This window comes from Rosa chinensis, chromosome 4 (assembly GCF_002994745.2).
Source record: "Rosa chinensis cultivar Old Blush chromosome 4, RchiOBHm-V2, whole genome shotgun sequence".
Classification (NCBI taxonomy): domain Eukaryota; kingdom Viridiplantae; phylum Streptophyta; class Magnoliopsida; order Rosales; family Rosaceae; genus Rosa; species Rosa chinensis.
The window spans coordinates 65,258,606-65,285,763 of NC_037091.1; the positions used below are offsets into that span (position 1 = coordinate 65,258,606).

At 36.9% G+C, this 27,158-nt stretch overlaps 2 protein-coding genes and 3 long non-coding RNA genes across 15 annotated transcripts; 2 read left to right on the forward strand and 3 right to left on the reverse strand.

Annotated features, from left to right (window-relative positions):
- The first annotated feature begins 862 nt into the window (after positions 1 to 862).
- On the forward strand, positions 863 to 4,731 carry LOC112198061. 9 transcript variants are annotated; one of them, XR_002935842.2, is made up of 7 exons: positions 863 to 877; positions 988 to 1,371; positions 1,590 to 1,746; positions 1,951 to 1,987; positions 2,891 to 3,215; positions 3,339 to 3,573; positions 3,912 to 4,731. It is a non-coding gene; the product is annotated as an uncharacterized LOC112198061 (long non-coding RNA). The 9 variants fall into 9 exon arrangements; XR_005809878.1 differs by lacking the exon at positions 863 to 877 and having other exon boundaries at positions 997 to 1,535; positions 1,623 to 1,746; XR_005809876.1 differs by lacking the exon at positions 863 to 877 and having other exon boundaries at positions 997 to 1,412.
- A 1,023-nt stretch (positions 4,732 to 5,754) lies between these two features.
- LOC112199781 lies at positions 5,755 to 6,129 on the reverse strand. Its single transcript, XM_024340747.1, has one exon. The coding sequence runs from the start codon at positions 6,127 to 6,129 to the stop codon at positions 5,755 to 5,757; it is 375 nt and encodes a 124-aa protein (XP_024196515.1).
- Positions 6,130 to 9,315: 3,186 nt separating this feature from the next.
- LOC112198759 lies at positions 9,316 to 11,785 on the forward strand. The gene is made up of 4 exons (XR_002936025.2): positions 9,316 to 9,633; positions 9,725 to 9,815; positions 10,761 to 10,828; positions 11,152 to 11,785. It is a non-coding gene; the product is annotated as an uncharacterized LOC112198759 (long non-coding RNA).
- A 1,944-nt stretch (positions 11,786 to 13,729) lies between these two features.
- Positions 13,730 to 16,859, reverse strand: LOC112195743. Of its 3 annotated transcripts, XR_002934754.2 has the most exons (5): positions 16,694 to 16,857; positions 15,630 to 15,932; positions 15,188 to 15,423; positions 14,215 to 14,486; positions 13,730 to 13,970 (listed from the first exon to the last, which is right to left on the reverse strand). It is a non-coding gene; the product is annotated as an uncharacterized LOC112195743 (long non-coding RNA). The 3 variants fall into 3 exon arrangements; XR_002934753.2 differs by having other exon boundaries at positions 14,215 to 15,423; positions 16,694 to 16,859; XR_005810551.1 differs by lacking the exon at positions 13,730 to 13,970 and having other exon boundaries at positions 14,045 to 15,423; positions 16,694 to 16,850.
- A 1,507-nt stretch (positions 16,860 to 18,366) lies between these two features.
- Positions 18,367 to 20,415, reverse strand: LOC112199520 (UDP-glycosyltransferase 74B1). Its single transcript, XM_024340527.2, has 2 exons — positions 19,606 to 20,415; positions 18,367 to 19,220 (listed from the first exon to the last, which is right to left on the reverse strand). The coding sequence occupies exons 1-2, from the start codon at positions 20,248 to 20,250 to the stop codon at positions 18,456 to 18,458; spliced, it is 1,410 nt and encodes a 469-aa protein (XP_024196295.1). The 5' UTR covers positions 20,251 to 20,415; the 3' UTR covers positions 18,367 to 18,455.
- Positions 20,416 to 27,158: the final 6,743 nt, after the last annotated feature.

Sequence of the window (27,158 nt, forward strand, 5' to 3'; positions counted from 1 at the left end):
TACGTACCAGATGACACAATATAAGATGAAACTTGTGATCACAAACCTCGGACCAAAAGAAAATATCGCAAACCAAATTGATATCGCATAAAAAGGATTGACGTAAGCCTTTACAACTTTACAGGATGACGTAGTACAGATTGACGTAAGCCTTTACAACTTTACATAAAAAGCCAAAAAAAAGACAAAAAGGAAAAAAGCAATAAAAGAAAGCCGATATAAGAAAGAAAAAATTAAATGAAATTCTAATTTATTATGGATTACATTATTACCCTCATATATTTCCTATATTATGGATTACATTATAATGACCTTTTTCTAATTTTTTTTTTTTTTTTTTTTTGATGTAAAGGGTTTGGAACCCTTCTAATTTTTCTAAATGCTCACCCTTATCTGAGTTTTTCATTGTCGTTGTGAGATATTTCTAAATTCGTTATTTCGATATTCATATGTTATATTTTTAAATATCATAAAGTTTTCTAAAATTAAGTAAATCAACCTTCCTATATTTTTGTACATCAAAACCAGAACCTTATTTTGTGAACATATTTTACGTGGTAGTCTGGTAGATGCAAATTCAAATACAACCTTTGGTTTGAATCTCATGGCCATATATTCTCACAGATTCTAATATAAGTGTTTATTTTTATTTTTTATATGGAATTCTAATATAAGTGTTGTCGTGTTGACGCGGAGAGAAATGAAGGAAAGAGTGAAGTTGCCTTCCTGAAGATCTTCATGATTTTGATTGGAGAGCAGTCAAACTGCTAGCTAACTAGCGAGCTTTATTCTTCTTTTTACAGCGGGCGGAGGGAGACAGGGTCCTAATTAAAGAGTTCTATTTGGCCGAGAACTATTTCTTTGTAATTACGAAGAGGTAGTTCTCTCTTCTAAAGATGCAACCCCCTTATGAACAGTAACGCCCTTATGAACAGTAACACCCCTTATGAATAGTGTGCTGACGGTTTTGCCCTTCTGTGTATTAAGGAATTGCACAGCCCAGCTGTACGATTTATGTGCCGCTGTGTTTTCGTCTTCCGCGTGTCTTCTGCTCTTCTCTCCACCGAACGACCGCTTGGGGGAGAGACAGGAGATCAGACAGTGCTGCAAAGAAAGTTCAAGATAGAGAGAATCCTGCCTGTCTCAAGTAAATCTCGATTGCCCCGGAGTGTTGTGCTGTCTCTTTCTGGCCATCTGCCGTGTTGTTCTGTTGCCACGAAGAGAGAGGGTTCGATCAGTAGTTTGCATAAAAAGAGAGGTACAGTATCGATTTGATCCAAGAGACATAAAAAGAGAGAGGGCCAGGAATTTGCATGACCGGCGGTTTCAGCTGTTTTGGCGCAGAGATTTTGGTTGTCGTTTGCTGACGAGGTTGGGTTTTCATCAGGCATCAAAGATAATTAGTTTTGGGGGTGAATTCAGATTTTCTTTTGTCTTCATTGACTCAGAATAGTTTCAATTTATCTGATTTCTATTTATTATGGTTGTCTTGCACTTGTTTACTATTTGGTTGGAGCGCAAGAATTCTTTAGCTGGTAATTGTTTTCTTTGTCAATAATGTTTGTGTTGATTTGTTGGTTTGATTGCAGTCTGAAGTAATTCCCTCTGATGTTAAAAAGTAGGATTGTTCGAGGTTCAATCTTCTCAGGAGTATTTGGTTGGAAACAAACAAAGAAAGGAAGTAGGATCAATATTCGGGAACCTCTCCTTCTGGAAAAACAGGTCCAATGCTGGCTGGAATTTAAGGTCAAAGCTTAAACAATTAAATTAAAGTGATTTTAGTGATCAGTCAGTCCATTCTCTACTTGATCAAAGTCTTGGTTTTGCAAATTTTTTATTTCTGTTTTTTTTTTTTTCAGGAACTTTTTTTTAGTTGATGTTTATTATTGCATGATTCTTTGTTGAAATGAAAGTGATATTGCTGATAACTTTTGTTGAAATATAATGCAGGTCCACCTGACCCGATCCCAGCATCAAGTAGATCTTGGTAAGATTTTTTTTAATTTTCTACCTACAGGACTTCTCAATGTGCATGCATCCCTAAATTACAGTGTTAACCTATCTCAAGTTTCTGGAATGTTTACTTATCATTTAAGTCATCAACTGTGAAAAAGGCTAGCACTAGGAGCTACCAAAGATATCTCCAGCAATAAAGCCTTATTATTGTTACAAGTATATGCTATGCCTTTTGTTATTTATAATTACTGATCACTACACAAAAATTTTGAAAACAAATCATCAATGGACCTATGGAGAAACGTATGGGATTATGTTTAGATCTTCAAGGACCATCCAATTTAATGGTTTAGTTGTCTGAGGTAATGTCCTTTTGAATTTCATTGATCTGAATGCACAATTCAATTGGGATTGCAATGAATTTGTGTTCTTTGTTTCCATGTTCAAATCAGATGTATTATAGATTTAGAGTGATAGGACCTGCATTTTGGTATTCAAAATCTAAACTGATGCTTTATGAGGTTTAGCTTGGGTATTAGTTTGTTTATTATGTTGGGGATGTTATAGTTTAGGGATTCAGTATGTAATAGTATGGAATAAACTGAGCAATGGGATAAACTGATATAAACTCTGCTTGAGCCCATAATATTATCAGCCTCTTGCTTTTGGAGTTTTGATAATAACTTTCTTCTGTATCAACTAATAAGATGGTAAAGACCAACAAAATAAGTCCATCTATGCTTTCTGTTTGTTTAATTGTGTTTACTTGTATGTAATGTTTTATTTAGGTACCAGCAATTCTTTAGCTTTCATGGCAAAGTTGATCTCTTTTTCTTTTGTGTACAAGATTGCTTTCATATTGTACTTGGTCTGACTATTCTTGCTGTTAGCCACTTTTGTTATTCTTTTCATGTTTTTGTTTTCGAGTATGCAGCTCTGAAGCTCAAAAGATCAACTCATTAGTATTTAGATTATAAAGAATGAGATCTTGAAGCCAAATACATGGATGCAGAATGCTAAAAACAACAGCAAAAAATTGATGGATCAATCTGCTATTGGGTTGTCTCCTTGGAAAAGGGCATTGTGTGCTTCTTAGACAAGCAGAACTAAAAATTACATTGGTGGATCTGCATGCGAATGAGGTTTGCTTCTTACTAAATGCATAGAGCAAACAAGTTGAAGGAAATCTGTCTTTTGTGACAGACTTCTGTTATGCAAAGCAAAGCCAGGGAAATGTGGAGATTTGTTGCATCATGAAAGTACGACTATTGGTGATGCTTTGGATTTGATGCAGAAAACTGTTGCTCTGTGCCTTTTCTTTTCTGGGTATTGCTTGATTCTCTGGATTCATGCCTATTTGTGGTTGCATGTTGATTTTGCAGGTGAGGCTTACTCTTGAGGAAAGGAGAGGAGACAATTTGTGGGTTCCGCCGATACACAGCAAAAGAGGAGACGAGAGGAGGGACAAGGGGATGGGAAGAGCATGAATCTGGTATTTGATTGTTAATGCATCAGGTGAAAGTCATTCAGTTTGTAATTGTCTCTTTGATTGGATGGGATGTGCTTATCTTTAGTGGATACAAGTTTTTCACCGGAGACAAAGGCAAGAAGGAAGAGGTATTTTCATGTTTTTTTAAACCTTTAGCATTATGTTCAGTTTTTTTTTTTTTGGGAAACTATCTTCCAATAATTGATGCAAAACATTGGTGATATATTGGTTCTATTTGTAACCTGCAATATAGTTGATGCGTAATCCACGATTCCCTTCTGTTTTCTACACTGCTAACCATTGACTATAATGTAGTTATATCACTTCAACAATCGTCCTGAGATTCAGATTTTCTTACCTTTCAAATATTCCTACCCTTTAGTTTTGCTTCATGTCAGTATCATATCTACTTGGTTTCTGCAATTACTTCCCCACATCCCTAAATTTGATCCATGTCTTAATGCAGCTTCAGAGTCACTCTTCTCATTGAAGATGAGACTGATCAAGCACATGCAGTCTTAACGGGTAAAGAAGCAGAAGAAATCTGTGGAATCTCATGCGAGAACTTGATTATCAAGAAAAACTGCAAAAAACCAAAGAATCATACCACAAGAAATTCTTCAATTAGAAGGAGAGATCAAACTGCTGAAATTGAAGACTGGAACAAAAAGAGATTTCCTTATAAAGGGGGTGGGTATACAAAGATGTTCACAAGTTCACACCAACTCAAGATATCGAACCAACAACTTCCATGCCAAATCCTCTTAGATTTGGGAAGAAGAGGGGAAGGAATTATTCAAAGCAAAACCAAGCAAGAACCCAAAAAGGCAAGTCTTAAAATCATCGCGACAGATTTTCTTTCCACTTATTTTCTGCATTTTATCTACTCTGTCCATTCAGTTTAGGCATCCCTGAATTAATGACACAATCTTTTATACAAAACCTTCATGTGCTTTGTATATTTCAGTGACAACTTTGAACCATCAGATCAGAGCAGCAAAAATACATCGGCTCAATCTGACAAAGAAGACTTGACCTAGCCACTTCTGCTTTGCAATCCAATGCTTTCTGCCTTTTTGTGATGAGCACCAATATCTATAGTTTTTTGTAGTGCTAATGGTCCTTGAAAAACAATGTCATGCTGTGACATATAAGCACCGGTTGTCAGGACCATTCTCTATGTTTTTTGTAATGCTAATGGTCCCTGAAAAACAATCAACCAAGACAGCAGATCTTCTGTACATCAACTAATCAATGTACATAAAAGCTTTTTGGCTGTTCTTCTTTGTTTTCTTTTTTTTTGCAACAATCCACCAGACCCGTAGCATCACGCGAGCCTTTTTACCTAGTTTGATTCTATTGTTCACAAGGGCATGCACACGTGCATCGAATATAGTCCTAAGTCCTAACCTTAATGTGGATCCTAAAAATCCTTTTTCTCAACTTCAGTCTTAAGCAAGTAGGAAAGATCAATGCAGAAAACAGAAAAATGAAGAACCAATCTGTGATTTGAACGGAAAATCAAGATCAATTGATAGCTATGGAAGAAACAAGTTCCAACTGGTAAATACTCGTTAGAATTTGTGGCTTTGATACCACTTTTATAATTCGGTGCAGAAGCTTTGGAAGTAGTGAGCTAGGACAATTTGTCTAGGACAAAGTATTTAGGAGATAGAATTTGGTGAGATGTTGTTAGGACAACTACGTTAGGAGGATACGATTTGGATAAGAAGCAATTGACACAGAGGAGGGAATGATAGCAATACTTTGAATTTTTCAATTGTATTGCTTAACTTGCTTTTTGTTCTTACATTTGTTGATCTTGATTACATTACATATTTATAGACCTTAATGAATCATTCTATACCATGCATGCTAGACTTGTTAGATATTCTAGACCTTAATTACACTTCCATGATTAATCTAGAGCCTTACCACAATTACTTGATAATTCTAGAGACTTTACACTACCATGATCATTCTAGATTATATTCTAGATTACTCTAGCAATTCTTAGACTTTTTATAATCGAAGTGGGAACAAGACAAACTCAACCCGAAATTTTATTGAATAAAAATAAAAAAGTACAAGAGGGTCGGTGGAAAAGGCCAAAACTACTTCTCTTGACTGCTCTAGACTTCTCTAGATTGATGTAAATTATCTTAGATGTTTCAATGTGCATTAACTTTCAACAATACTGAAGTGTTCATGGATTTCATAACCAGCATAAACCGTCTAGCTACTAACAAATCACATATAATGATTCAATACTCAGAACATAAACATGGTAAACAAGAGATTTCTTATTATTAACTTGGCCGGGAACTATTTTCTTCATCGTCATCAAGAATGAGTTTAAGTACTTCATTGTTCTTAAGAGCATTGACAATAGCCCATACCTTGGTACGGTTCTTAAAACCCTTCTTCTCAACCTCATTATTTACATTGACGTGAATCCCTCGTCCCTGTCCCTGGTCAAGACCTTCCACATTGAGTTGCATAGCGAGCACCACTTCAACAACTGCTGCTGCCTTTGCTTTGCAAGAGCGGCCACACTCGAGTGAGCCCTTAACAGAATGTTCAATTGTAGATGCTGTTACAACAATTCGGCCAATATTTCTGTCAACAACGTTTGCTGTGATGTACTTGAATGATATGAACAACCGCAGTGCATACCGCTTCATAAGCCACGATACAATCTTCTTGTATGCCGATTTAGCAAACCAATGCCTTAAGCCACTCAACCATACCTCCAAGTTGTTGATCGGAATTTGATATGCAGTCTGATGATGATGAACTTCCTATACCAGAGGGAGAAGACGAAAGCACAGCCATACGGGGAGGTTCTTAAGCCAGCGAGGCCGAGATCTGATCAAATACCTAGTGCTTGTAAAGGTTTTCATTACATATGTCTTCAAGAGACCGAGAAAGCACAGTGTCAGTGAAGCTTTCTGAACCTTCCATCATGATCAACATGCACTTGCTTCTCTTAACCTGCATGTGTTGGAAAGGAAAAATCTCACATTGAAAAAGTGATAAATTTATAACTTGGTGGATCCCACCCCCAATTGTACCGAGGCCTTTTGTGATTAAAACCCAACACCTATCAGGTGGTTAAGCTGGGACAATATCGGTACAATGGTGGGCCATGGGCCACACTTGTTGCTGTTTAACATGGTATCAGAGCGGGTCCTTCTACAATTGCGTCTCCACGTAGGCACGTATCATGAGCCCAAATTGGGGTTCCTTGTATTGCCATCGAAATTACCAAGTATCCAATGTGGGCCTTGGATACACTCCGATATGAGACTTGTGTCCCAATTTCCAATGTGGAAATTAGATTAATTAATTTCACGTGCAAACCGAGAGTTAGGTTGCACGTGAGAGGGCGTGTTGGAGAGAAAATATCCCACATTAGAAAAGTGACAAATAAAATATAACTTATAAGTGGGTGGATTCCACCAAATTGTACCGAAGCCTTTTGTAATTAAAACTCAACACCTATCAGGTGGTTAAGTTGAGACAGTATCGGTATAATGGTGGGCCACGGGCCACACTTATCGCTATTTAACAGCATGTAATCAATTAGATCAAACAGAACAGCTTTTTCTTTGTCAAATCGAAAGACGATCGACGATCTACCACTGCATGCATTGCATTAATATACAAGAATGAGGAAAGCCATGTACAAGATAAATTAGCAACCATTTAATTTGGTAAAGATTTTCAGCTACTTTCGAGAGAAGTATCCCTTTGACCAGTTTACCTCTTTTTTAAACTTGTACACTAGACTAATCAATAAAACCAGTGAAGAAAATTGAAGGAGATGTTCTTCCCAGAGTTGAACAATGGGAAAGTGAGTTACTTAGCTGTGGAGAAATGGAAAAGGTCAAAAGGAAAAGGCTGTGCGGTGGGATGACGTCAAATCGTGGAGTACCTCAAGCGTCAGACGCAAGACGTCATCAACGCATCTCTGCTTTATGCTTTCCGGGCACCAATATACAGTAGTATTTGCACTACAAGCCCAATTTCAAAGAAACCAATAGTAAAACGTCCAAAATCGATGGGCTACAACCACAGGCCTCAAGCTAGTGCACGCCTGTATTGTTTGGGTTGAGTCAGGTTTATACCCAATCCGAACCATGTTCTCTCTATTGGGCCGTCTTTTTTACCAATCGACTAATATTTGTTGTTAATGTCGCATTATATGATTGGTGAGATCGACGTTTCACATGCATGCAACGACACACATCGGCCGAAGACGTTTTCCTTTGTGAGTTGTGTGACAACATAGTTGATCGAGGAGGTCTTCAATTAGGTACATATATTATTATTTACTAAACTTTGACTTTTTTTCTTTTCTAAATTTCATCGAGTAATCTTGCAATCTAATGTGGTGGGAAAAAGAATGGTTTGGTCACTTGGTGAAATAGTCTGACAAATATAACAAATTAGCAATACCATATGCGGACTATTTTGTATGGTAATTTCAATCATGTACGTACACAAATTCTCTTAAGATGCATTATTATCACATTATCCTTGTACATATACTTAAGTTTCATCGATATACATAATACATGTCTCATACCTAAGGTGTTGAGAATCTCAGCTCCACTATCTCGTGTGATCGTAAAATTTAGTTTTTCTTATTGTAGATAAGTAGATAACACACTTGGTGTGTATATATATGGGTGGGTTCTGAAGTGGACGTTTGCAACCCAGAAAAAGTGCAGACGTCGCTCCTCCAGCCTCGATCGGGCAACGACGACGGCATTTCTGTTGCCAGACGGAACCAGGGCACGACGTGGAGTAGTTCAAAAGCGGCTGGACTCGTCGACGAAGGGTTTGAAGTCGAGCTTGATGGGCTTCCATGGTTTCCAGCGAGCTCGCCGCACACCGCTGAGTTTCCGATCACCTTCACCTTCGCCGCTTGATTAAGGCCGTCAGGGATGTCTAGAGGGTGCGTCCGGCACCCGCAGCGCAGCGATCGCCGTCTTCCCAACGCTGGAGGAGGGACGTTCGCACTTTTTCTGGGTTGCGGACGTCCGCTCTTAAACGGCTACATGTGTGTGTGTGTGTGTGTGTATATATATATTTTATCTAAAGCAGAGCTCTGCTTTGAAATTAACTTGTGAAGTTTGAGTTTTGGGTCATTTTTCGGTCGCATATCCACATCTCGACCGTTCAGTTTTTAAGTACTAGTGTATAGATCATCATTGCAAATTTTCAGCCAAATTGATGATCGTTAAGGTATCTAATTCGTTTAAACCAATGGACATACTGAATCTGTCAACCTGAACCGTACTAGCTTTAAGGCAGTTATCAATGCCTTAACGATCATCATTTTGGCTGAAAATTTGCAGAGATGATTTATACACTAATACCTAAAAACTGAACGGTCGAGATGTAGATATGGAACCGAAAAGTGACCAAAAACTCGAACTTCACACATTAATTTCAAAGCGGAGCTTTGCTTTAGATAAGATTTGTGTGTGTGTGTGTGTGTGTATATATATAACAATTACTCATTTTAACTTGACTTTTTTGCCAATATAACTATTCAAATAGCATAACAATATCTTTTATTCGTAATTTTGAAATTTGTTTAAAAATTATTAAATTTTCAACTGAATCCTGAATCACTTTATTTATTATCGAAGCTCAGATTTATAAGTCTATGGAAAGCACTCTTTTAGGAATAAAAAAAAGTGGCAATGAACGTGAAAATTGACCTAATATTTAACACTTACTTTTCCAAAAAATTTAATGAAAATTTTGGCGCATTTAGTTTTCTAAATTTTCACACGCCTTATAATTCTCGAAAAGGTACTTGTGCGGGGTAAATTGGTAGTTCTATAATTTCAAAGGTGTTTACATTTCGCCAAATGTTAGTTGTCACTCCTCCCTCAGTCCCTCTCATCCCTCAAACTCATTTGTAGGGTTTCGCCCAACACCACCATCGACGACGGTAGCAGCGATCGTCTCCTTCTCATGGACGAGAGCCACATCACCGCTAATCGCAGACCCTTCGCCTCGTCGCGTTTCGATTCCAGAAGACGGAGATTTGCGTCTCGGATCTCCAATACGGCGTGCCGTTTCAGGTTCCAGATACCACTCCGGTCTTCGATTCGATCGATATGACGGATGCCGATTGGGAGTTCATTTCTGAGGAGCACAACGATGTGGTAAACTTCTCTCTTTGGCTTGGCTTCTGAGTTAGGGTTCTGATTTTTGGAATCAATTGGTGTTTAATTTAATTTCGATTAATGGTTGCAGGTTAAGGTTTCGTATAACGGCCTTACGGGAGCTAGATGCCCATAACTGGGGAGTTGTCACAACAAAACATCGAAGATCGTTGTTGATTTCGGTATGTGTTCAATGCTTCAGACCTTCATGCATTCAATCTAATAAGCAATGATGAGTGTGCGGTGGTGTGTTTTATCCTTATATTTACGGTCACCGATTGCTTTTGGCTTTTGAAAATTTGTGAATGTGTTTGTTGATGATCATTGATTCTGATGTTTAATATTTCCATTTGGTTATTTTCTCAGACTGAAATTATAGAGCGGAAATTCATAATAGAAATTTGGTTGATGCCATTGGGTTATTTTCTCGATCAGACTGAATTTATAGTGGAAATTCTTAGTAGAAATTTGGTAGATGCAGTTGCCTTGCTTGAGTAAGTAGGTTGGTCTTATTTGCTGTATATGAGTTTGTTTGTTCATGTTCATCGTTTGTGATATTTAATGTATACTACTCAAATATGTGCTTAGATGTAAATAATACTCTCTTGTTGCAAATAGATAGAACTGTTACCTTGCGTGAGTAGGTACATGAGTTCCATAGTTTTTTCTTTTTATCAGTTTGTTATTTTGACAGCAATGGTATTACCATGTCTTTGAAGAGATAAGAAATGTGGATAATTTGATTTCATATAGCTAAGAGACATAGATGAGTTAGAATGTTGTTTTATCTATGTACCTGTTGTATGTGGGCCGTCGGGTTGTTTTCTACTTTGGTCATGATGTTCGAGCCTTCAGATTTACAATCAAATTGCTGGAGGTAGCACAAGATGGGCTGTTAGCTGCCTAGATTTATTCTTTTTGGTTGTCTACTTTTTCAGTTTCTTCAGCTCCATCTTTTTTTTTAAATTTTATATCTCTTTCTTCAAAATCATGTCAGTTTATTTGTTTATGTACTTATGTTAAGTAACGGGGGAGTGAGGGGTTCCGGCAAAATAATATTGCTTACTTGTACTTTGCTTTACTGATATAGATGTTCATTCTGACTCACAAAACATTGGTTTCGGTAGATTTGAACTGATGGATCCTTCCTGCAAGTTGGCTGAAAGCATGATCAGTATGTTTTGATAAGAAACAGGTAAGAGAAAGTTATATGTATATTATTTGCCAGAGTTTTTCATATAAGCATTGCATTATTCCCTTCACTGTATTTATGAAGAAAGATTTGTTTCTGTTTTGTCAAACAATGTGATGGTCGTTATTTGGGTATCAGTCTGGCCCTATATGGTGATCTCACTTTAGTTCCTTTTACTTTCTTATGTCTGACCTTGCAACTGCCCATAACTATGATTGGGCTCGGGTTCAAAACATTTAAAGACTCATTTTATTTTGTGAACTTTTTTGATATCCTTCATATGTGTATATATCATTTTTCAATTTTTTTCATCTTCTGTTTGCTAGGTGATCTGGAATTTGATAAGTACTTGAAGTAGAGCAAAACATAGCGTTACATAGTTTACCCAAGGCTCATTTAAGGCTTAATAAAGGTAATAATTAAACATAAGTTACAGAGACTTTTACTGCTTTTGGCATTGGTTTGGGTTAGCATTTCTTATTTTCTATTATTTATATACCAATACTTGGGCGCATTAAAGAAATATCAAGGACATGAACTTTGATTTGTGGATATGTTTTTCAAGTATAATGTTTTAATGAGTTCATTCCCTTGTCTGTAATTTCCGTTTCGGCTGTTAAACTGTTAGTAATGCATTTATGTTCAATTCCACGAAGTTTCTTTTCCCTATTGATACTGTTTTATTTTAGAGTGAAAAAGATAGTATTTGCTTGTCTTGTCTTGTCTTGGTATTGTGCCTCTACTGTCTTGTTTGTTCCTTTTTACATTTAGCTTCTGTTCAAGTACAATCACATCTGTTACGGTATTCCATTTCCATTATTGCTGTATCGTCTCTGTTTCTGAAATGGCGTGGCCAATTGGTATTGCTGGACTCTGGGATGCAATTTTAACTATTTTGTATTACAATTATAGTCCAAATTACTTGCCCATTTTATTTATTTATTTATTATCTTGTCAACTTTTCTATCCAAAAACTTGCAATCTCTGTAATGTCGGAAGATACATTTTTGATAGTCAATTTTTATTTTATTTTTTAGCATAGCATTTGAGAAAATGATTGAAAGTGGTTATAATCAATTTCAACCTTCGTAAGTGGGAGGTTGTGAGTTCGACTCACGAAAGATTAGTTGTAGTATTTGAGTTATTTACCTAATCAAAAAAAAAAAAAAAACTGATCTCACCTCTTATTAGTCTATTGAGAATAAAATTGGTCTACAAAGCAACTCTTGAAATTAGGTGAATTTTTGCTCAAAAAAAATTTCAGATTGTTCCAATAAAAAATTGGCGGCTTGAAATCAAAGAGGGAGCCCAATACAATTAAAAGCATAGAAAATGGCCCAGAAGGCTATCTAAATGTCTGATTTGAGTGAAAATTGCAAAAGGCCAACTGACATTTGAAGAGGCCCAGCTATTGTAAAAAGAGGCCTCATCACTGTAGGCCCGTCTCTTTTTTGAACTGCCCAAAAAAGGCCCAATTTATGTTGAAGCAGAGAAAATTGTAAGCCCAAATCAATGAAAAGGTGCATTTAATGACCTTAATTAAGGTGGCGGCTTGTTTAATGCTTCATGTCACGAAGGCCCAATTCATTTTTGACGTGGCCCAATAAATGGCCCAATATTTAATGATTGATCTGACCATGTGGCGGCTAATGATTGACCCGGTGTCGGCGCATTTAAGAAAATGATTGAAGTGGTGGCGAATTTAATGCTTCATGTCATGAAGGCCCCACTTTTTTTTCATCCGGCCCAATTCATGTTGTAGAGGCCCAATGCTAGGCCATTCATGTTGCGGAGCATTTAATAATTGACCCGACTCGGCCCAATTCATGTTGAACAAGCCCAATAAAAGCCCAATTCACGTTGTGGCAGCGCATTTAATGAGACCCGACCAGGTGGCGGCCAATGATTAGACCCGAGCACATTTAATGACAATGATTGAGGTGGCGGCGCATTAATGCTTCATGTCATAACGGCCCAACAAATGGCCCATCTCATGTTTCATGCGGCCCAATAAACGACCCAATTCATATTGAAGAGGCCCAATAAATGCCCGATTCACGTTTTGGCGGCGCATTGAATGATTGACCCGACCAGGTGGCAGCTAATGATTAGACCTGATCATGTGTCGGAGCATTTAATAACAATGATTGAGTGGCGGCGCATTTAATGCATCATGTCATAAAGGCTTTACATAAGGCCCATCTTGTGTTTCATAAGGCCCAATGGAAGGCAGATTCATATTGAAGAGGCCCAATAAAGGCCCAATACACGTTTTTGCGGCGCATTTAATGATTATTTTGACCATATGTCCGCGCAATTAATGCTTCATGTCATCAAGGCCCAACAGAAGGCGTATCGCATGTTTTATGCGGCCCAATGGAAGGCCTACGTCACTTTTTGGCGGCGCTTTTAATTACAATGATTGAGGTGGCGGCGCATTTAATGCTTTATGCCCTGAAGGCCCAACTCATGTTTGTTACAGCCTAATTCACGCTGACGAGGCCCTAACAAGGCCCAATTAACATTATGACGGCCAATTTGTATTACCCATTTTAATGCTTTATGAGTTCATGTCATGAAGTCCTATCTGTAGGGCCCAATGGTTGGCCCATTTCACGTTCAAGCGGCCCAATGGCTGGCCCAATTCATGCTACAGTGTCACATACAGTGCTTGACCCGACAAAAGGTGGCCTTTTTGTCTGAACGAGAAGATTCTAGCATATTTATCGTTTTATACCGACTTGATTCTGGCAAATTTAATGCTCATGAAATGAATAGGCCCAATAGATGTTAAAGAATCCCAAATAGGCAAATAGAGCCAACCCAAACTGCTCTTTTTCCGTTGGACCCTTTTCTTTTTTTTTTGGTTTCGTTTCACTCTTTTTGTTTTTGAAACGCTCACTCTTTTTGTTATGATTTGGCAGATTTGCTGGTATACAATCACATATCTAAAAACAGCTGATAAATGTTAAAAAAAAAAAAAAAAAAATCCCAAAACACCATTTACCAGTAGTGTGCAGCACTCAATACAAGTCTTAAGGTCCCATTGATTTGCCATTTTCCTCACCATCTTGAAGGTCCCCTCTACTGTTTTTCACCCTTCGTCCTCACTCATCATCATCAACATCTAACTAGCCTAGTTGATCTGCAGCATTTACAAATTTGAACCGCCAAGTACAGTTCACATGTTCCTTTTAGTTTTTACCCAAGAATTGACTAAATTTCAACTATCAATAACTTTTAATGGCAAGCGCATTAGGCCATATAACAGATATATAATCCAATCAGTAACAGAGACATCGAAGAAACAATAACTATAAAGTTTCCCAGAAATAAAAGTATACAGACAAAAGTAAAGATGCAATCCAAACTATAAGAATAGACAATACCTGATATCTTACCACTGTCCCAATGCAAAAAAAATCTGCATGGTGTGGCTTGGATGACACTTCAGAATATTGATGTGTAGCAGTAAACCAATGTACCACTGTGGCTGGTCGACTGAGCCACAGTCAAAGATCCAACAGGCTTTTTTTATCATAATTAACTGGATGTCGTGGTCATAGCATAGGAGGAATAATATAGAACTTTAGCTCAACAAGTGCATTTTTCAAACGACAAAGTAGAAAGCCCCACAGCTGGACAGCAAAGTAATGGTATCCTAGGTAAAAGATCAACGTGTAAAGGGTAGTCAGGCAGTCTCAACCATGTAACATCCAGCCATATCCAGAAATGAATAGGCAGAGAAAGTAGAGAACAGAAAACACTGCAGTCTATAGGAAAATAGCCAGTCTTGGATATCAAACTGTGTTGATGGAAAGTTGATGCAGAACAGATAAGGCAGATCCAATTGATTGATCATAAACTAACAAGAATAAGGTCAGTTTATTTGTTTATCTATACTAAAATGGGTTAGTCAAGAATCCTTTGTCAGGAATTTCCTTTTGAAAGGTTTAATTTCTACGTATAGGCCTTATGCATGCAAGGAACAGAAGAACACACAAAAGCCTTGGGATATTAGTCTTGGGACCAACCAAGTGAAGAAGATGCATCAAACAACCAACTTGATCAATAAAGAAAATCCATTTATCCTACCTGGTTTCTATTCATTCAAAGTGAGTGGTACGGTCAAAAGAGATCACAATCTACCAAGTTAAACAGGAAGAAAAGTATGTTGCCACAGAATAAAACAAAAATAAAACAGGTAGAAGTAAATGTAAATTTCAACTCCTTTTGGTCTCTATCTCTCTATGAAAAGAGCATATTCTTCGCATATTGTAGTTAGGGGTGCAACACGTCCCTATGCCCAATCTCAAATTTTCACGTATTTAAGTATAAAGTGTAGAATGATTCAACAGTCACCTTAAAAATTTACCAAACAGTCTTCCCTGTTTCTTTGGTTGTAAGTTTTCCTCTCTCTTTCAGACCTCACCCATTACCTGTCACCTCTCCATCTTCAGTTTCTGACCTCACACCATGTCTTGGCATGGGGTGCCCCACTGATATATTTTCTGGCTCTACCAGAGATGGCAAATCTGAGATTCCTCAAGAGTGTATAGTTTATGCCTCAAATCTGCGTTCCTAAGGCACTTCTCTCCCTGGGGAAGAAGTCAGATATGATTCAATCACAAAGATGACTACACTGAACAGCTTTAATAAGGAGAATTTTAGTGTTGAAAAGTCATATTAAAAAACAATATTAGTACACAAAAATAGTTACCGAGGCAGACAAAAAGGCAACATCAAATGGAAGTATACATACCTAAAGTAAAGATGCAATCCAAACAATAAGAACGGACAATACCTGAAATCTTGCCATGGTCCCAATGCAAACAAATCCTGCCACTTGTTTAAGCAGATATCCAATATTGCTGTTTAGCAGTAGACCTCGGGGACTTCACAAGTATACAAACCACTGTATCACTGTGGCAGGTCAACTGGGCCACATTCCAAAAATTCAACGGGCTTTCTGATTTCAGGATAGCATAAGTAACTGGATGTCATGTTCATAGCATAAGAGAGATAGTATAGGACTTCAGCTCAACAAGTGCATATTTCAAATGAGAAAGTAGAAACCCCGACAGCTGGACAGCAAAGTAATGGTATCCTGGGAAAAATATCAAAATGTAAAAGGTAGTCAGGCAATCCCAACCATGTAACACAACACATTTATAATTATTTTCATTAACCAGCCATATACAGAAAGGAATAGGGTGAGAGAGGAGAAAGTAGAAAACACTATAGTCTATAGGAAAAACAGCGAGTCCTGGATATCAAACAGCGTTGATGGAAAGTTGGGGGCGGAACAGAAGACAAGTTTGATCCAATTGATTAATCATAAACTAAAAGATGTTTCAAAAGGAAATTATTGACAAAGGATTCTTGACTATAGTTAGAAACAAAGTTACACAATGGACGTGTTGTTTAAGGAATAGGCCTTATCCATACAACGACGAAGAACACAAAAGCTTGGGAAAATTAGTTTTTGGACCAATCATGCATCATATAAGCCAACTTGATCAACAAAAATCCCATTTATCCAACCTGGTTCATTCAAAGCGAGTGATATAACCAAAATTTTTGATATTTCCAGTATAATGCTTAATAATATCTTAGCAAATGCAGCACTAATCAATAAATATATTCCAGAGATCACATTATCTACCGACTTAAACATGTAGAAAAGTAAATGTGAATTTCCATTCCTTTTGGTCTCTCTCTACACAATAAGAATATTCTTTCTAAACCACTAAAAAAAGTAGATAGAGCATTAGCGCAATCAGAGTGATTTCTTTGCTGTTGAAAGCAAAATATTGAAGGAGACGACGAATACTTCGATTCCTAACTGAGATGTAATGAAATTTTTACCTGCTCATCTTCGAGTCGACCGCCGGCTCCGAGTACCGAGACGATCGCCGGCGCCGTCAGATCTAGCACCACCGATTCGAGGAATTTTTTTTTTTTTGGTCCGATTCGAGGAAATTTGCCCTAGCCCTATTCTCTCATCTCAGAAATTTCTAATTTGCTTTATGAGAGTCCGCGACTATTGCTTTTGCACATACGGTCGGTGTGATCTTTTCGGCAGTTGGATTGGGCCTTCACTCCAGTTGTGGTGGGCCTACGACACCCACTTTCTTTATATAAAGCTAGGGGGCCTGCGGTTCGAACAACTTCAAATATTTTTCAATATTTCTTCTTTTATATTTAGAAGGGGGGGGAGGTGGTGTTTATGCATAAAGGTAATGTTTAAAAAAATTACTAGAATAGGCTAATTGGTACATTTGAAAAAATAAAATGACATTAATTCGGTATATATCACTCAATTTGACATTAACTGAAAAACCAATATTTTTTTTTTTTTTTTTTTTTTGAGAATAGAAACTGGAAATATGAGAACCCACCTTCAAATAGACAAATATTACCCATAAATATAAAGAGCGAATAGAGACAAGAAGAAGCTCAAACAAGCTAAACAAAGAGCAATTTGGCTAAATAAGAAATAGTCAAAATACTTGTGTATAAGTATATTATTATTTGCTAAATTTTTTCTCTCTAAATTTCATCAAGAGTAATTTCTAAAACATGATGGGACGGGAAAAAAAAAGTAGATTAATGAAGTAGACTAATAGAGATAACAAATTAGCAACACCATGTGCCCACTTTTGAATTCAAACCAATTTGTGGGTAGTATACCTAATTCATTTCAAATTGAAAAGGTGCGTGGCATTGGATGACGTCGCGTATGACGTGGTCGACCCTTCTCTACTTTATGTTTTTGATGCTCTAATATAGTATTTGTATTAGTAGCCCAGTCGCAAATAAACCAAAAGTAAAAAGTTCAAAACCGACGTGCCTGATAACCACGAGCTTCAAGACTAGCTAGAATCGTACATGCCTGGATTATTAGTAGATATGCCCGATTCTAGTTAACATTTGGTATGATCATATCAACCCAGTAGCATTAAGCTCAACTGCACTCAATTTCCGTTTTTGCTAATGGCATAAGTCTCTTTCGACCACAACTAGTTTTGTTTTCCCAGAATGATCATTTTTTATTGAATTGTTGGTTTTTGGGACTAGGAGACAGGAAAGTTCAGGACTCATATCTTGAATAAGCTCTCTAAGAAAGATGTCTGTGAAGACTCTACTGAAGAGTTTGTAGAATCTGCACGGAGGTAGTTAATTCCCTCGTACCAATTTTATGTTGCATTATGTATCAAGTACTAGTTCATTTTTACTGGAATCCATTTTTATGCAATTGAGGTTAGCTACGTGGTGAGGGTTAGTTGAGAAATAAAGGACTGGTTATCGCGATAACAAAATGCACGACAATAATGCGACCGAAACTAAACATACAACAAGCACAAACCCACCTCTTTATACTTTAACTTCTCGACTCACCTATGCTAGGACTAATTGCTCAATGGGTATGTTGTGTTTCTTTTATTTTCATCTGCTTCGATGTTTCATTAAAATTAACAAAAAAATGAAAGAAAATTGAAAAAAAGTGAATAAGAGAAAACAAAGTGGGCAAAACCAAATAAAAAAAACAGCAATCTTTATTAATATCAGATAATGCTTAAATCAAAGATTTAACTTCACTAGGAATCGTCTGAATAGGAATATGTATTCAATAATCCTTCTCATTCAGAAATGTCTTGACCTCTCCTGTCTGATTAGCACATAAATGCGCTACAAATTCACTAATACACTTGTCTGAGCTTCCCCCCTCACTGATTTCCTTCTTAGCTAACTCCCTCCATTTACTCGAACTCTTCTTAATCTTTCTGCTTCTCTCTCCCTCCATCACTTCCTTCAGACACCCAACAAATTCTTCTTTCCTCACAATTCCCCCATCATCTTCCTTGGCTCTGACTCCAACCTCCCAAATCTCCTCCACAAACTTAGCATTGGTCATTTGATCAGCCCACTTTGGCACTGCAACCATTGGAACCCCAAGGCTGAGCCCTTCGAGAATCGAATTCCAACCACAATGAGTCACAAAGCACCCAATTGCATCATGTGCCAAAGCTTCCAGCTGGTTACACCAAGTCACTAGTAGACCCTTTTCCTTTACTGAGTCAATGATTTCATTCGGCAATTTACTCAGTTCAGATGCTCTTACCACCCACAGAAAGTGTACCCCACTTTCTTTCAAGCCCAACACAAACTCTTCCATCTGCTCTGCTGTCAGGGACACCATGCTTCCAAAGGAGACATACACCACTGATTTAGGTGCCTTTGCTTCTAGCCATTTGATGCATTCTTCACCAAGAGACTTCCATAGGCTTGCTCCATATCCTCTATCCCCTTTGATCTGACCATCCAAATAAGCTGAAGGGACCATGGGGCCAATCAACTTTGCTGGCCACAGCTTTGCTACTACTTTGGCAGCCTTTAATTATGAAACACATGTACAAGATCAAAACCACAATTAGTACTAGCAAAACATGTGTACGATATATATATAGATAGACATAACATCATTAATATGTTTCACAAACCTACATTATAAATAATTCACCAAAAAAAAAAAAACCTACGTTATAAATAGTTGCCCCCAACTGATTTTTTTTAACACTAAATTGCTACTTAATTAAGTCGATCTGTTGTTGCTTTTGAATATTATTCTACCACGAGTGATGGTAAAAACTGTGTCACAAGATGTCGACTCGATCGAAGAGATTCATCAGGCTCTTAAATTAGCTATATATACAACATTTCCGATGACAATAATCATGCAAATTAACTATTAAATTAAAATATCGATCCATATATACCTCGCCTTCTAGTGCTTGGAAAGTATTTGCAAAGATCCAGTCAGCCTCGTCCAAGTTAGAATACTGGTTCAATTTCATCTTCAAGTAAGCTGGGTGACTATTTGGCTTCTGAAGCATACTTGGCAGGTCAAGAAGGTTCAGTGGAGGCAGGCCAGGAATCAACACGGGCATGTCTTCAGGCTTAAACGGCAGAGAAAGTAGTCCATGATGAATTTGACACACAATGCTACACACAGTAGCCGAATTGGTGAAAAAAGTGGCTCCATATATGCCATGTTCCTTGGCCACATCAAGAGCCCAAGGCAGAAAAGAATCATACACAACACAATTCACCGGGAACTCGGAGTCTTCGAACTTCTTCAGGACTTGGGATAGGGTTCTCGAGCCATTGGCCTTGAACGACTGAAGAAATGTTTCCTCATCGGCCGCTTGAGCAAAACCAGACTCGTCGAAACCATCGGAGATGGACTCGACTCCGATGTTGTGGACGCTAATGGAGCTGACAGTGTAGCTGGTTGTGGCTAGTGTGGCCTTGACGCCTTTAGAAGCTAGGCGCTTTGCAAATTGGAGGAGAGGGTTGATGTGGCCCTGGCTAGGATAAGGAAGCACCGCAACATGACCTCTGTATTCTCTATTGCTCTCCATTTTTCTTTGGTCTTGAATTTGTGTTTCGTCTGAGGTTCTAACACCGCCACCTTTATGTAGCCGCAGAAATGTACAAATACTATCAACTTGTGAGAGAGTTGGGTGAGTGTGAATGAAAAGAAGAGAGTTTTAGAAAGAGATCTGATACGCAGGATGATGCCCTATGTATGTCGACGTAAACTTTTCCATTTTTGTGGAAAATCATATCTGAATTCTCAGAAACTTAGCGGCGGATTTAGAAAGTTTTATCCATGTAGTCAATTGAGATTTTAAAAACACGTTTATTTTGGGATATTAGTGGAGTTTTAGAAAATATCATGCTAATAAACTTTTGCTAATTATGTTGGATCATGTCAAGTTTTATAAAATATCATGCTAATAAACTTCTGCTAATTAGGATAGATTTGATATGTTACTAGTTTTAGAAAATCTCATGCTAATAAAATTTTGCTAGTTATGTTGTTAGTTTTATAAAATATCATGCTAATAAACTTATGCTAATTAGATTAGATTTGATATGTTACTAGTTTTAGAAAATATCATGCTAATAAAATTTTGCTAGTTATGTTAGATTTGACGTGTTAGGGTTTTAGAAAATATCATGCTAACAAACTATTGCTAATTATGTAGATTTGTATTAATAAGAGCATCTTTAACAGACTCTCTATTGTGGCTCCTTAGCTATTTTGGAGAGTATGTTTAGCTTTTTATCTATTTTAGCAGCTGCACCAGACTCTTAAGTGGCTTTCTATTATAACTTTTAGCTATCTCGCTTCTAAATATAGATAGTGAGATGAGACTCTCTATAATTTAAAACATTCATTTTAAGTTATTTTATGTAATTTATAAATACATTTAAACTATTTAATATTCATTTAAAAAATAATATAAATTCAAAACTAGCTAAAATAGAGAGCATTGATGCAGATGTAATTCTAAAGTGGCTAGCTAAAATGACTTTTTAGCTACTTTAGCTACAATTTGACTAAAAAATGTCTAGTATTGCTAAAGATGCTCTAAGCTAACTATCTTTTAGACTAACTTTTAGGTCACATATTGGCATCTCCACCATTCAGTTTTTAGGTCCCTATGAGTAGATTACTTTTGCAAATTTTCAGCCAATTGATGATCGTTTGGGTATTCATAATTGTGATTTACTAATTATGAATACGAACGGTTCAGGTTAGACAGATTTGGTTCGTCCATTGATTTGATTTAGTTCTATACCCCAATGATCATCAGTTTGGTTAAAAATTTGCATAAGTGATCTCTTCATAGGTACCTAAAAACTGAATGGTGGAGATGCCGATATATGACCTAAAAGTTGGTCTAAAAGATGGTTAACTTCTTAATACGAAGCTAACTGGTTAGCTCTTAGAGAGCTCTCAATCATTTGAAATGCACACCCTTCTAAGACTAGGAGATAAATTCTTGCATATTCCCATATTCTCGTCCCTTGTGCAGTCTCTTTCTGACATTTTCATCATTACCATTAGATTTTTTGCATCATAATCAAACGGTCGAAATACATGAAGTTACCATACAACATGATTCTAGCTAAATAGCAATATATATATATATATATATATATATATATATATATATACATATTTAAAATTAAATAGACGATTAGGAGATATTAATTCATTTGCGACAGCTGATTTAGGGTGATTGACACTCACTCACAATCTCGAAAGAAAGGAGGTCGTCGCAACCGGGAACCCACCGCCCGTCCCTCTATTTTATTTTATTAATAAAAGCAAAGAAAGCACAAGAACATAGAGGAGGACAATAATCAAAACATCTCTGAGAACAAAATGAAGTAAAGTACTCAAAGTAAGCACTAAGCTAAAATAGTTACAAACTGATAAATAGAAGAACAGCATGCAGTAACCATGCATATATATGTAACCATGCAGCAACCATATATATATATATATATATGGAATACACATATAGTGCCTCATGTGGGTGGACATATTTCACGTGATTGTTGGAGTCAGATTGATGATTCAAGAGTTTGAGATGGTCTCATGGAAGCATGTAAAGAAGAGAGGTACGTAATCGAGTTGGGCATCGTTTGGCAAGAGCGTCATATATAAGTCATGATACAGTCGATGTATTGCCAGGAGGTTGGCCCTCCTTGGCTAGTAAATGTGGGTGCATATGGTTCTGTATGTTTTGGAAGTTCAATGATATTCAATTAGATCCAAAAAAACGTTTCTCGTGCCATCTGCCCATCATCTTCATGATTTTGATTGGAAAGCGTCGTAAAACAGATTTGTCTCTCTTATTTTTACACCCTGTGTGGGGAGACTGGTGAGGGTCCGAAAAGATCGATCGAGCTGTTTCGAGAGACGATCATGAACAATTGACCAGAAGAGCCATAGCGATCACATGTGTGATTAATAAAGCCAATTAAACTGGCCCCGATCATCAGAAACACCAGTGAGAAGTACTTGTACGTATTTATCCCAGTGAGTACCTATCCCTAATTGACGTATTAGATCTGAACTTTTGAAGTGCTGGGAAGTGGGAAAACTATTCTCTGAAAGGAAGAGCAGATATATGGCGGCAATGCTGGTGACTCTTTGGCATTAGTGTGACAGAAGCTGGAGCCCAATATTACACTATGCACATGCAACGATGCAACTCAACGCAATCATACAAATGAATATTGAAAACACACCAAAATGATCTTTCGACGCCAACTTGAGGGCCGATGGTGACCATATACATGATTATTTTTTTCAAGGAAAGATATAGATCACTAGAATTGAAAGGAAAGGATTGGCGGAAAATAACCGAACCATATTAATTATCTCTGCATAAAGCAAGCATTTCTAAAGCTCTGTCTTTCTGGCAAAAAGAAAAGGAGATGTGCTTTCTAACCTTTTCTTAGCTTCGGTTATGATTGTGAAATGTGTTTCATGTGTTTGAGTATAGTATTAGTCAGTTCTTTTACAATTTGTATCGGTGTATGCATCTCTGGTCTAGTTTCTGTGTACTTTAAGCACAAGGTTGTTTCCAGTGGGCTGCCGGATCAACTTTTTTTTTTTTTAAGGAAAGAAAGAGACTTTTGCATGTTGCTCTGTATATGATATGTGAGCCAAAAATTATACATACAACTCATATGAATGGAAAGCCCACAAGATTGATGAAAAATCTGTTTTTCAATGCACTGAGCATAATTTCAACTAGGATTGCTCAATAATATATTGAGGAGGTGAATATTACAACTAGGTTTGATGATTTGTCTATTGTAATTAGGATTCTCATTGTACACACCGTGTATCATTATAAATACCTTGGTCACATATTATATCCCTCAAAACGTTGTCATCATCAAAACCCATGGCTACCAATATCGATGATCTCAGCGACATGCTATTAGTTGAAATTCTATGTCGACTGTCATGCGATAAATTTGTTCTCCAAAGCCAGTGTATGTCCAAGCGGTGGCGCACTCTCATCTTTGATTCTTATTTCATTGGCCACTTCTTACGTATCCAGAGTCATAAGCAAACCCCCGAAACTCATAGTGTTGTAGATATCAAAGGGAACGATTTGGTTTTGTGTAGTGAAAAAAGAATCACATGTGCTGGCGCGCGACATGCAACGATTTGGTTATGTGTACTCATTACTAGAGAAAACCCATTTAGGGACGAAATCAGTTTGTTTCTAAAAGCTGAGAATTCGTCCCAAAAAAAGATTTGAGACAAAATCATTTTGTGGCTAAAGTCGTCTCCTAAAGCTCGTCCCTAATTATTAAAGGCAACGGTTGATAAATTCCGTCTCCTAATGCATTTGGAGAAGAAATTAAAATTATCTCTTATTCAACAAAATTTCATCCCCCATTCTCATTCAAGTTGGTGGGAAAATTAACTATAAATGGCGCCAATCAGATGAATAGGGGACGAAACTCATTCCGTCTCTTTCTATTTTCAAATTTTAAATTATTTTCAAATTTAATGACACCTATCAGACGAATAGGAGACAATTAAAACAGGCAAATATTGAATTTGACACAGATTCAGATACACATGAGCAAAGACAAACCCCGATTCCTTTATTATAGACAACAAACGTTCAAATACTAATAGGACAGCGACATAGTTTAAGATAAGACCGTCTACAGCACAACACAGCAGCAACTGAATACAATGTTTATCTGAAATACATATCCAACTCGAGTACAATATTGCACTTGTAAAACTTGAGGTGTCACAATCATTTATTCTTGGCAATGAAGAGGGCCCCCTTCTGCTCTCTAGAGTTAGTCCTAGCCAGCTTTTACCTTCCATCCACCATGTCATTGTAGTCCTCCTGAACATATTTTGATTGCAAAGAATCAGAATTTCATGCATAGAACTGTAATAACATATCAAATGCCCAGAAAAAAACAAGGAAGAAACTCACCTTAGAAAAGTCCTCAATGAACGCATCCTTGTCCTTCTCAATGGCATTTAATTCCTGCTGCAGAACTCTTATGAACTACATGTGCCACAAAACAATTTGGTATAAGTTCAGCAAGCTCAAAATCATGTATATAAACAGAAACAAAGAAATATCAGAAAACAAAGAAATATCAGAACTAGCATATTATCTCCAGTACTATATATATTCATTCATAACTTCATACAATACGGTTCCAGTATCACAGACTACAATCTAATGCACGCACCAGCAGCATTGAAACCCAAAAAGTTCAGTGACTTAAACGAATGTGTCTGGCCACATACAACTTGTAGTATCGTAAAACACTCATTATATTCACCTACAGCATTCTTACCTATGTCATCTCCAAGATATCTGCAATCACATCCAAGAAATTGGAGATAATCTGGGATACCAGATACTCTAACCTGCAAAATACAGAAAGGCCACAAATAGGAAGCCAAGTTCAGCTTTTTCTCATGTCAAATGGCAACAGCTATTATAATTGAATTCATTTTGAAATCTAAATGACACAGCAAAAATAACTTGTATAGTCATACCAAACTGCAGTGTAAGCTTGTCAAACAAGTATATTTATTTTGTAATAGTAATAATCAGAGTTTTACATTATTATTACCTTATTAAAGAAAGACAACACGCAGAGTCTGTTAATCCTGCATGAAGCAAAGTAGCAAACATGTATAATACTATTAATACACCAGAGAAAAGAATCTAGCTGAGAAAAAAAAAATTAAATGCCAAGAGACCAATATCCAGAACAGTGATGCACAATCTAACCATGAAACTCCCTCGATAAGATTTGTTTTCTTCTCCAATTGACCACATGTAACAATCAACAAATTAGTGAGCACCCTTTCACGTCCATCATCAAATCAGTGAGCACCATTGATACTTCATGTGATACTTCATGACTACAGAATGCTTTGACTACATGATCAAGGCAAGTGAAATTAACAAAACCATTGGAAAAAGAATTGAAAAAAGAAAGCAATGACCATCAAATAACCTGCATCTTGTTTGTCTCCATAACTGCAACCACAAGTTCTGCTTTTCTACTCTCTTGGTCCCAAAAGCTGTCAAAGAAAAGACACAAGTGTTCTAATAACTGGACTCATATAATCATGTGAAAACAATACACTAAACAAAGAAACAAAAAATAGCATAAGAAAAATATACACAAAGTTTACAATGAGGTACTGAACACAAAAAGTGTGCTATAATTAGAAAAGCAATGCATCAGAAAATGTAAGATTGCTTTATTTCCAGTGCAAGTAAGAGAAAAGGTCCATAAACTTACTTGCTCTAAACTTTATAGACCTTGTGTGACCATTTTTGCCCTGATAGATCTCTGTTTTCTTGATCTAATCCTTGTAGAATCAAACAACTGGTCCCAATACTCCCAAGTTCCATGTCTCAAAGTGAGGACCATTTTCTGTGACAACATCAACCAGCATTAGTTCAGTGACATACCCTTAGCATCTAGAGAGTTGCTAACATTTATAGTAATTAATGGTCTGATATTAGGCACTACAATTACCTTCTATTACACGACTTCCTTTGGACTTAGCTCACTATGTAGATACTACTTTTATGATACAATGAGAAGCGAAATGCATGATACATGAAGCTGTACAACTAATAGAAAATATACCAGATTCATTACTCTTGTCCCCTTTGTGTATATACTGCTTTGGTCAAAGACTTCACTGCATCATTTGTTCCTCCAAGTAACCAACATAATAGAACAAAGTATAAGTCTGGACAATTAAATAACATGATTTAACTGAGTTCATATTTCAAAAAGTAACATATAAAATAAAAGATTAATTATACACATACATAATGAATTGTACCGGAAATGGCTGGCAATGAAATGAATTGTACTTTCGAGCTTGCCTATGACTAATGGTATTCCATGTTGCCTTATATTTTCCAATCTTTTCTAATAAAATATGAGCATATCCACAAGTAAAGAAAATTTGGGATCATTGACTTATCATTGTCAAATACAATCCTGAGTAGAAACTTAATTTGATACTGAGAACATTGAAGAACTCAAGGTACCATCCTAAACAATTTACCAGTTGCAGACAAGCACCAAAAACTATATTAATCTGAAATTAAGTTTGTGGAAATTTCATCCACAATACTAACCAAGTTAACTTGCACATGAGGCGTTCAATATGGTTGATTTAAAAATGATGGAAATATATATCCTATACCTTGAGAAACTCTTGTGGTACCCCAGCCAACTCAGTCTCAGTGAAGACAAGGAAAGAAAAATCCTCACGTAGATTTTGGATATAGCGCAAGCTTAGCTCATCAATTTGGACTCTCACACGCTACATCTCCTCTCTCTTGGTTAAAGTAAGATTCAATCCATTATGTTCAAAGTCTCTCATTTGTCACTGATTGGGGAAAGAATCAACATCCAACATTTACTATTCTAC

Coding starts and splice junctions, on each gene's coding strand:
- LOC112199781 (XM_024340747.1), bottom strand. CDS start 6,129: ATGAAGCGGTATGCACTGCGGTTGTTCATATCATTCAAGTACATCACA.
- LOC112199520 (XM_024340527.2), bottom strand. CDS start 20,250: ATGGAGAGCAATAGAGAATACAGAGGTCATGTTGCGGTGCTTCCTTAT. Junction 19,221..19,605: donor TCCAAGCACTAGAAGGCGAG/GTATATATGGAT, acceptor TCATAATTAAAG/GCTGCCAAAGTAGTAGCAAA.